This window comes from Capra hircus, chromosome 18 (assembly GCF_001704415.2).
Source record: "Capra hircus breed San Clemente chromosome 18, ASM170441v1, whole genome shotgun sequence".
Taxonomy (NCBI): Eukaryota; Metazoa; Chordata; class Mammalia; order Artiodactyla; family Bovidae; genus Capra; species Capra hircus.
The window spans coordinates 41,461,204-41,472,059 of NC_030825.1; the positions used below are offsets into that span (position 1 = coordinate 41,461,204).

The 10,856-nt window shown below is 55.2% G+C and overlaps 1 protein-coding gene across 2 annotated transcripts; it reads left to right on the plus strand.

Annotated features, from left to right (window-relative positions):
* On the plus strand, positions 840-9,901 carry PLEKHF1 (pleckstrin homology and FYVE domain containing 1). 2 transcript variants are annotated; one of them, XM_018062242.1, is made up of 2 exons: positions 840-982; positions 8,235-9,901. In XM_018062242.1, the coding sequence occupies exon 2, from the start codon at positions 8,249-8,251 to the stop codon at positions 9,086-9,088; it is 840 nt and encodes a 279-aa protein (XP_017917731.1). In that variant the 5' UTR covers positions 840-982; positions 8,235-8,248; the 3' UTR covers positions 9,089-9,901. The 2 variants fall into 2 exon arrangements, with proteins under 2 accessions (XP_017917731.1, XP_017917732.1); XM_018062243.1 differs by lacking the exon at positions 840-982 and adding an exon at positions 1,178-1,226.

Sequence of the window (10,856 nt, forward strand, 5' to 3'; positions counted from 1 at the left end):
GAGGCAGATGAGGGTGACCTCAGAGGTCAGGGAAGCCTCGGAGGAGGTGACAGTTGGAGTTGGATCTCAATGCCAAAAATGCAGCCATGAGAAGATCTGGCGGCAAAAAGGAAGTGCAAAGGCCCAGAGGTGAGAACAACCTTGGGGTTTTGAGGAACAGGAAGAAGAAGCTAGTGTGAAACGAAGTGTTGAGGGAGGCCAGAAGGAGGTTAAGACAGCCCTCCAGGAGTGATGACTCTGAGGCTTGGACTTTCATTTCAGCTCAGTGTTGCGGAGTGGGTGGGGGAGGGTGGAGAAAGAGGGCAAAACCGGTAGATAATGTTGGAGTTAGGCGATGGATACATTGAGTCCATTAGCTTCTTTCCTTCAGTGTATGTTTGAAAGTTTCCACTATACAAGTTTAAAATATAAAACATAAAATGCTAAAGAATTTTAATATTATGATTATCAATCTCTCGATTGCTGAGACAGGACTATGCCAGCCAGCAGCAGGGAGTCCCACCAGCGGCGGCGGAAGGCACAGTAATGCCACCGCCTCCCTCCCCAACCCCTTCCCTGGCCCGAAGGCCCCAGTTGGGTGAGTTCGAAGTCTTCTGTGGGTCCGGCGTGCGGAGCGCGATGGCGGAAAGGGAGACTGGGGGGCTTGAGTCTGGGTTGCCAGTCCCGGGAGAGAGCGACAAGGAAGCCCCCCGCCCGCACCGCCTGCAGCGCCAACACACCCAAATGCACTCCGCTCGGCACGCTCACATTTCTCTGGAACTCCGACTCCGAGAGTTGGCGTCCAGGCTCCGCCCCCGCCTCGCGCCCAGGCTCCGATAGGCGGAGCCGCCGGGGTAGGGGGGCGTGTCCAGGAGAGTTGGAACGCGGCGGCTTGGGCGGCGGGGGTTGGCCCCCTCCGGCAAGCGGAAAGCGGCAGCAGAGTGCGGTCTGTCTGGCCGACTGCCTGGTGGGGCGCGAGACGCGAGGGCCCCCGGCTGAGGAGGTAAGGGTCACCAGCCAGGCCGGGGCGCCCGGAGCAGGCGGGCTCCCTGCCAACTGCCTCCCAGCTCCCCCGGGCTCCTCGTCTAGGTGGCCCCTGGACTCGGGCGGGGCGGTCGCGAGGCCGGTGCCATCTCGGACTCTGGCCCTGAGCAAAGGCACGGACCAAGGCGCTTATTGCTGGCTGGTGGGGCTGGAGGAGGGGCGGGGGGCTGCTAGGAGCTCCAAGGACAGCGGGGTGAAAACAGGTATGGGGGTCTCCGATGTCGAGGCAGGGTCCCCGGGGGGATGCACGAAGTGAGAGCAGAAACGGTCTGGAGACGCCTGTGGATGTTGAAGCCCGGGACAGCAAGGATCTCAGCACTCCTGCTGTCTGGGGAGGGTTCGGGGATTCCTGACTCACGCCATCGTGGGGGCCGCCACTCTTGGTCCCAGTCTGCAGGGTGTGGAGCAGTGGGCAGGGATAGTTTGGCCCAGGGAAGCGGGGAGGAGAGGCAGGGTGGTAGCGCTTTCCGGGTTGCCTGGGTGCTCGCTGGCTCTTGAAGCCTCTGAGTTTGTGACTTTTGGTGGGAGTTGTCAAAGGAAACAAGGCCAGACTTAATCTCCAATTTCACAGAGGAAGTACTGAGGCTGACCCAGAAAGAGGTGGCAGTTCCTAGCATGGAATCACCCAGAATCTCCTTCCCTTTCTCTCTCCCTGAACACCTGAAGAGCTGTGCAGGGGAGAGTTGTCATCCAGCCACTTTTTCAGATAGGAAAGTGGATTCCCTGAGTCACTTTGTAACTTGATCAGGGATATATTCGTTTGGAATTTGAACAGCGTTGTTATCTCACCACCAGGGAGGTCAGAAGCCAGGGAAGAGGGGAGGATGATTGCTGGCGAATTTCCACTTAATGCTGGCATGTTCCTGGGCCTGCAGTTTCCACTGGGGCTGTCTCTGACTTCAGTCTGTGTCCCTGCAGACATCAGCCCCCAGGGCTGCCAGGATGGGCAACTGAGGCAGCCCAGCTGAGCTAAGGGACTTGTGCAACCCAGCCCACTACAAGAAAGGAAGGGACTGGGCAGCTCAGCCAAGCTAATGGACATGCCCAGGCCACCCCTTGACCTGGGTGGAGAGGGTTGAGGGTTGGAGATCAGGCATTTGGAGAAGGGTCCTGCCCTCTGAATCTGAGGATTTCGGATTCTGTCTTCAGCAGCTCATGGTTGTCTTGGAGCTGGGACGTTGGGCAGTGACTTTGGATGATGGAGGTGGCACCTTCCCCCATGGGGCTTTTGTGAAGAGTCGGCATGATAATACTTGCAGTGTGCTTACCGTTGTGCCTGTAAGCTGTAAGCTCTCAGTTAATGGCACCCCTGGTTTATTTTCCTTATTACTATTCTTTTCATGGAGGAGGGCTTTCCAGGAAGCATAGAACTGGACAAGCCTGAGGGGTGGCCCCTCTGGAAGGAAAGGACACTTGGATTGTGCTTGGAGAGAAACTCAGATCCTCATCTTGGCCTGTGGACCTGCAAGACTGGCTCCCACAGCACCTTTAACCTTACCTGTTACTCCTCCTGTCTCCATAGTCAGGTCTTTGAGCTGTTCCCTCAGCCCAGAACTTTTTCCCCTCAGGCCTTTGCATGGCTAAAATTCTTCACATTCAGGCTGGTGCAGGGTCACTTCCTCACCAGGCCTTTCCTGACTACCACCCTCACCCTAGCCTTGCTCAGCACATCAGCCCTTTTCTTTGTGGCATTCACAGTCAGAAATCACCTTGTTGATTTATGGATACTTTCTAGTCTGGCTGTTGCACCAGGCTGTGTGATACTGAAAGATCTGGTCCCTAGCTCCCGGCTGTAACCTGGTGCCTAGTCCTGCCTAGTAGAACTGTGCCAGGCACATAGTAGGACTTTAGTAAATATTTAGAAGGTAAAGTCAGGTAGGCATGAAGACAATGTGGGCCGGGTTGGGACTGGAGGGAATGAAGGTCAGGTGGTAAATCAGCCCTGCCCTAAGGGGAAGCCAAGGGGTAGTCCAAAGGGCCAACACCCTGACTCCCTCTGTGACCTTGGCCAGGTAACGTCCTCTCTGATAAGCAATGTCCCCAACTGTAACTCTTAATGGGAGGGTGGACCTGAGTGCCCCTCCCAGGTCCTACTATACAGGGTTCCCAGGTTGGGGCCCCAGACAGCTCTTTGAATCTCAAAGGCTGTGTCCAAGTGGAGGAGACTAGCTTCATCAAGACATGGCCCCATGTCAGGTGTGTCCCTGGAGCAGACACATTATGCATTTGACAGTGTGGGGGGGGGGTATAGATCAGGGGTCTGCACACTTTTTCTGTGAAGGGCCAAATGGTAAATACTCTAGGCTTTGCAGCCCGATCACTGTTGCATATGGCTATGTTCCAATAAATTGTTTTTAGAAAAGCTGGCAGTGGTTCGGACCTGGTGTAGATTTGCTGCCTCTGGTGTAGGTCACGTGTGACACCTCAACTGTCAGGCGTAGAACCCTGGCCACCCAGTGACACCTGGAGCATGGCTTACTCACTGAGAGAGCCGTTGGCCTAATTCAGATGGTGGGATCCCTGGTGTTCAGGAAGGCCAGCCCTGGAGCCTGCCCCACTTCAAAAACATGCAAGAAAGAGCTGGCCTGTTTACTTCTTTGCTCCCAGACACTGGCCCTTCATGAGTGTCCATCTTCTGTCAGCACTTGGGGTACCACACAGGGGTCAGCACAGGCTGTCCTGGGGCAGGCAGCCGCAAAAGGAACAGGCACAGGCTCAGCTCTCCCTCCGCCCTGTCCTAAGGGAGGGTAGTTCACTTCTTTAGTAAGAAGAGGAGGATTTCTCATCTGCTGGGAGGGGTGGGGGATGGGGAGGTGGGGTTGCTGCCACATTTCCCAAGAAAAGCTCCTGGGGCTTTCCCTGGGGGTCCGGTGGCTAAGACTCCACATTTCCACTGCAGGGGGGTGCAGGTTGGACCCCTGATCAGGGAAATAATTGACATGGCCAAGAAAACAAATCTCCAGGCCTTGTTAAACCAGGTGTGAAGTGAAGTTCTGGTTGTGGTGGCAGCTGTGGTGGGCGGATGTCGGGGAGCTCCCCAGGAGGACGCCATCTGCTGGCCCCTCACCCCAGCTGCTGCTTGCTGGAGGCCCACGGAGGAGGAGGCCTTCCCTCTACCCCGCCTGTGTGTAGGCTCAGCTCAGAGACCAGACCCCTTCCATGGTCGCCAGGTACTCCCCATCCTTCCTGGGCCGTGTTTTGCTGCCAACAGCTGAACGGGGCCTACCAGGGCCTGGAGGGGGTCTATAAACCACTGACGAGGGACCCAGCAGCGTGGGGCCTCCTGGGGCCTCCTACAAGGGACAGGGAGACAGCGTTACAGGCCTTCCCCTGCCCAAAGCTCTCCCCTTCATGGGCACTGCCCCTCACTTCCTCTATGCCGCCCACCAGGGTAGCATCTAGTCAGAGGTGGATTCTGGGCAAGTGTGCCTCCAGAGCTCACCCAACCCCACCAGGCCAGGGTTGCGGGGGGGGGTGGGGGTGGGTGGACACCTGCTCTTCTCTCCACATAAAGTCCATCTGCCTTGGCGCTGTGTGTTAGGCCTCGGTGTGTGGCTGCAAGATTGGGGTTCCACCCACTTCTGCCAGGTGGCGACACCCAGGAGTTTTGGAGGGAACAGGTGGTATTCCATCCTGAGAAGTTCATCCTAGCATGTCCTGCAGCCTGGGCCCTGCTGCTGTGTGCTCAGGGGAGGCCCAGCCAGGTCACTCACTGCAAGGCCAGTAGAGCCTACAGCTGTTGACCCAGACATTATACTGTAATTCTTTTCTCTTTGAGGACCTTATATTGAGAGAGAGAGAAAGAAAAAGCTCATGTTCCCACTTCCCAGAATTGATTGGTACTGGGACTTTATCACATATGCTGCTGCCTTTTTTTTTTTTAATGAAAGAAATAAAATATTGTAGATAAAGCTGAAATCTTTGATCTAACATGCCTAATGCCTCCCCTAGCCCATTTTTCTCCTGATCTTGCTTTGTGTCCATCTCTTTTTGTAAACCATCTTGACCATTTTAAAGCTTACAGTTCAGTAGTATTAAGTATACTCCTATTGGTGTGAAATATCTCCAGAATTCTTTCCATCTTGCAAAACTGAAACGCTAAACCCATTAAATAACAACTCTCCTCTCCCTCTCACCCCTCCTCCCCTGCTCTTCCTCCTTCTCCACCCCTAGCCCTGGTAACCACCTTGCTACTTTCTGTTTCTATAAGTTTGACTACTATAGATATATCATATTAGTGGAATCGTGGTATTTGTCTTTTTCTGACTAGCTTAATTTAGTTGGCATAATGTCTTCAAGATCCATCCATATTGTAGCGAGTGATGGGACTTCTTTTTAAGGCCGAATAATATTCCATTGTGTCCATACCACATTCTGTTTATCCATTCATCCATCAGTGGACACTTGGGTTGCTTCCACTGCTTGACCGTTGTGAATAATGCTGCTATGATCATGAGTGTGCAAATACCATTTGTAGATACTGCTTCCAGTGCTTTGGATAAATAATCAGAAGTAGATTGCTGAATCATATGGTAGTTCTATTTTTAATTTTTAGAGGGACCTCCATACTTTTTTCCCCAGTGACTGCACCAGTTTACATTCCCACCCACAGTGCATGGAGGGTTCTAACTTTTCCACGTCCCCCTGCCAACACTTATTTCCTGTTTTTGTTTTTTTATATAGCAGCCATCCTCATGGGTGCAAGGCTCCATCCTGTCCACTTTTATTTACAGATATAGTTTGTGAACACTTCTTAAATGCAGAATTTCTGCATACACAGGGTCAGATCGTTCTGCAGGGCGCTTTTTCCACTCAGCGTTTGGTGTCTATTGTCGCTCCATGTTGACCCACGTGGATTGGGTGCTGACAGTAGCCCATTGTGTGAATGCACCCAGCTCACCCTTTGTTCTGCCCTTTCCCTCTGCCAAGAATCTCTGTTGTCACTGCCACGGGTCCCAAAGTCACTGCTCTTGGTGCCTCTCCTTTGGCTCTGCTCTGAGCTTCTCCAGCGGAACCCTCATCTAGCCCGTCCCAGGGATCCTGGGGGTGGCCTCTGGAATGTTGCCAGACTGTCCACAACAGGGGCGTGGCGACTGGTCCTCACAGGATGGCCCAGGGCTGTCACTGATAATCAGCTGGGTTTGCAACATGCAGCCTAAAAACAGTGGTTCTTACATAAGGTGGTGTGGACAGCTCTTCTCAGGACAGCTTGTGGTCTGAGAGGGGCAAGTGATACGTGCCTCAGGGCTGAGCACCCCTGTTGTGTAACGCCTCCAGCCCCTGCATTGGCCCCACTCCAGCCTCCCACAGGTGGCCAGACTTACGGAACTGCAGTGTGGTGACCTAGAAACTCTGTGAGTGTGATCGGTTTGGTCAGGGGCGTGCTCTCTGCTTGTATGCACTTGGTGGTGGTGGTGGCGGCGGCTGTGGGGTCCGCTCTCTTCTGCTTCCTCTTCAGAGACAGGAGGCGGAGGCTCATTCCTCCCACACTGGGCCTGAGGGAGCTTTGGTTCAGTCATTCACTAACCTCTCAGGAAGCACCTACTGTGTGCTTAGCACTGTTCCAGGTATTGGGGATACAGTGAATAAGAAAAGAATCCTGTTCTGATGGAATTTAGTAGTGGGTGAGGGAAATAGAAAACATGGAAGCAAATGATGGATAGACAAGAAAATATCAGCTCCTGATAAATCTTGTGAAGAAAAAGCAAAATAGGGTAACATCCTACAGAAGGGGTTTGCAAACGCTCTCTGTAAAGACAGTAAATGTGGTCTCTATCACAGCTCTCAGCTCTGTTATTGCAGCAGGAAAGCAGCAGCGACCACTGTAAATGAATGACATGGCTCTGTTCCAATAAAGCTTTATTCACAAAACCAGACTGAGGGCCAGATTTGACCTTCAGGCCATGATTTGCCAACGCTTTCCTGGGTTGGGGGAGAAGCTGCCTGAGCTGGAGTCAGAGAGACTCTTTCGGAAAGGGAGATAGCCTTGCTGGAGTTGTGGTGAGAAGTGCGCAAACTAGGGCCAAGTGTGAGAGAGAAAAATGATGGAGCTTGCTCACTGGTTGAATGTTGGGAGTACAGGAAAGAGGAGATTCAAGGATGAGTCCTAGATTTCAGGCTTCCACAACTAGGTGAATGGTGGTTCGTTTCTGAAAAGAAGAGGAGCTGGTGGGAGGTCACAGGGGCAGCTCAGGGGAGAGCTGGGACTGCAGGCTTGACCTGGGTCAGCAGTGTTTGGGTGTCTTCAATGCTGTGAGTCTGGTGAGTCAAGGGGAGTAGGTGTGGACAGAGCAGAGGAGGCCCAGGTGAGAGCTGGGGCTACCATGTGGAGTGCTTGGCAGAGGAGGATAGAGGCCTCTTGCTCCTTGGGGGAGGGCTCTGGGCAGTGTGGTCTCCAGCTGTGCAGGCTCTGGGCTGCCTGATTCCTAACAGAGCCTCAGTTTCCTTCTGTTAATGGTAATTCTACGAGTTAGGGTTGGTGTGAGGACAAGTTGAGATAGTCCTGATTGACATGGAAGCACTCTGCAGTGGTGCCTGTGATGCTGGTGTCGGTGGTGTTCCATCAGAACAGGAGCCTTTTCTTATTCACTGTATCCCCAGTGCATGGAACGGTGCTAGGCACACGGTAGTTGCTTCCTGAGTGGCTCGTGAATGGGTCCACGGGCTGACTGAGTGGGTTGCAGGGTCTGTGATGCTTTGGCTTGGTAGATAGGGGAGTCAGTGACCTTTGAGTTTGCAGCACTCCATTGTCTGGCATTCCCCAGAAGGCTCCTGCACCCTTCTGCCTGAGACAGGCCCAAAGCACTGGGTAGTTGGTGCTCCCAGAAGCCCCTGATGGGAGTTGGGGCTCAGTGTCCTTGTCCCTTGGGTGGTGGATGGTGTTGAGGCTTGTTCTACCCTGTCTTCCAAGGCTCCCCAAGGGTTGAGCCCCCACCACCCTGCCCGCACTCAGTCACACATCTTTAGTACTGCTTTCCCATCCTGGACTGGCTTCCACATACCCCTCACCTCCCAGTAACTCCACGTGTAAGGGGTGGCTTCTGGAGCAGCCAGTTGCCTTGGTTGAGTGGCACATCTGGGCCTCCTGGGTTGCAGAAGGGGTAATTAGTGGGTTGTCTGACCTATGGGTTGGGGAACTGGGGGTTGGGGGTGGTCCTGACCCCAAGCTATGTCAGAGCAAGCTGACACCTCCTCTGCCGCTCCTCCCACAGCCGAGTGGCTGAAGATGGTGGACTACCTGGCAAACACGGAGATCAACAGCCAGCGCATCGCGGCTGTCGAGAGCTGCTTCGGGGCATCGGGGCAGCCACTGGCCCTGCCGGGCCGAGTGCTGCTGGGTGAGGGCGTGCTGACCAAGGAGTGCCGCAAGAAGGCCAAACCGCGCATCTTCTTCCTCTTCAACGACATCCTGGTGTACGGCAGCATCGTGCTGAACAAGCGCAAGTACCGCAGCCAGCACATCATTCCGCTGGAGGAGGTGACATTGGAGACGCTGCCGGAGACTCTGCAGGCCAAGAACCGCTGGATGATCAAGACGGCCAAGAAGTCCTTCGTGGTGTCAGCCGCCTCCGCCACGGAACGCCAGGAGTGGATCAGCCACATTGAGGAGTGCGTGCGGCGGCAGCTGCTGGCCACGGGCCTGCAGCCCAGCACGGAGCACGCGGCGCCCTGGATCCCCGACAAGGCCACGGATATCTGCATGCGCTGCACGCAGACGCGCTTCTCGGCGCTCACGCGGCGGCACCACTGCCGCAAATGTGGCTTCGTGGTCTGCGCCGAGTGCTCCCGCGAGCGCTTCCTCCTGCCGCGCCTCTCTCCAAAGCCCCTGCGCGTCTGCAGCCTCTGCTTCCGCGAGCTGGCCGCCCAGAAGCGGAAGGAGGACGTGGAGGAGCAGGGCCTCGGGTCCCCCGGGCCGTCGGCCTACCTGGCGGGGGCCGTCTGCGGGGCGTCCAGTGGAGACGACGATGACTCAGACGAGGACAGGGAGGGCAGTGGAGATGGGGACTGGCCCAGCCACGTGGAGTTCTACGCCTCGGGCGTGTCCTGGTCATCCTTCCACAGCTGACCCCAGGTCTGCAGCCATGAGGGAGGGCTTCCCTTGTCACTTCGGTCCAAGCAGATGCCTCTGCCCGAACCCCTGAGAGCGCAGAGTTCCCCAAGCTGCCCAGCCTTCCGAAGGGCCCTCCCTACCCCAGGGGACCCTACCCCATGGGTAGAGGGCACAGCGGAAGTGGCTTCTTTTCTCCGAACCCCCAGTGCCTCTTTTTGGATATTGGCATCTTTCTAGTTCCACTTAAGGAAATTACCTTTTCATTCAGCAAGCCCCAAATACCTAGGCCTCTTGGGAACAAATGTCCTTTCTCAGCCCTTTGAGCTGTAGCTCTAGAATTAGACGATCCCAGGCACCTTTAGGGACAAGAGAGAAGGTAGGACTGGAGTGAGGTCTCTGTTCTGAGGCCTTCAACCAGCACACCTGGCCCTGCCCCCTTGCAGAGAAGACTGTGGGTCCAGAGAGGCTTCCAGGAAGCCAGCATCTACCCACCCACCTTGCTGATGCCCACCTGTCTGGCTGGTTGGGCCTTGTCAGGCCAGGCATGTGAGCTCACTCAGAGCAAGGCAGGAGACTGCCATCCTGTGCACGCCCGCCAGCCCCAGGGACTGCAGTCTGAGCTCTCCATGGTCCAGGGCGGCCTGCCCAGGCCTCTGGTCCAGTCTGAGCTCCCTCTAGGTATCTGATGCCTCTCAGTCCTATTTTCCTCCCTCCCTCTGCTGGGGAAAGCAGTGTTTTCTGTTAAGACTCTTACTGCAAGTGACAGAAACCCTATCCAGACTGACTTAATAATAAAAAGAAGGTTTATTCACTCGTGGTTGAAAAGTCCAGGAGTATTCTTACTTCAGATGCAACTCTGTGATCGAGGACTGAAACCATGCTAGGTGGCCAATATCAACAACTGTCCACCACGCTGGGCATTCCTGAGAAGGCTGGCAGTTCCAGTGGGCTCAGATGTTAGCACCTCACCATGGCTGGTTCCCAGGAATGGAGCCCCGGCCATCCAGGCACTGTGACTATGGCCTAGCACCTGCAGCCCTGTTCACCTGGTGTGAGTTATCTAAACAGACAGGCAGCAAGTAAGGAAAAGGAGCCAGCTCTGTATAAGCTTCCAGGTTTAAAGCTCTCCCATGTGGTCTCCTGCCCAGGCCTGCCCCTGGGTATGGTGCCATCGAGTGGGGAAATCCCAAGTGCAGCAAGCTGCCTTGCTCAGCAAATGTGTGTTAGGGCTAGAGCTTGAATGGCAGCCTCCTGATGCCTGGCCCGCACCCAGCCATGGAGTTGTGGTCCTTCAAGACAGTCTCCTGTACCAGCCCTTCCCCCCATAGCCTGGCTGGCCTTAGCCACTGTGGCAGAGAGGGGGTCACTGTCAGCTAGAAGTGGTGTCTTTGGGGGAAGGAAAGCTCCCCCAGCCCACACGGTGCAGTGCCTGAAACCCCACCATTGGCTCCAGTCCTTAGGTGAGCAGTTGTCCTTCCGGCCCCATTCTCAGTCATTCACTTGCAGACAGAACCCTGGAGATCTCCTTCGAGTGCTAACTCTGATTCAGCAGGCCAGGCCTGCTGCCAGGGGTGGCAACACTCCAGCCGGCTCTTGAGTGGAGCCGCTGCCGTGAGGGAGAGCAGGAAAGGCAAAGTGGGAGGCACCCAGGGCCTGCCTATGGTCTGACCCGCAGGGCAGAGGGACCAGGTAGGAAGGGTCAGAAGTGCTTCCAAGAATTTACAAGCCCTTGGCCTCCCTGAGCCTCCCAAACTGGTTCAGGCAGTTCTGCCTGGACAGAGGG

Excerpts from the sequence above, each read along its gene's own strand:
- PLEKHF1 (XM_018062242.1), top strand. The coding sequence starts at position 8,249 with ATGGTGGACTACCTGGCAAACACGGAGATCAACAGCCAGCGCATCGCG.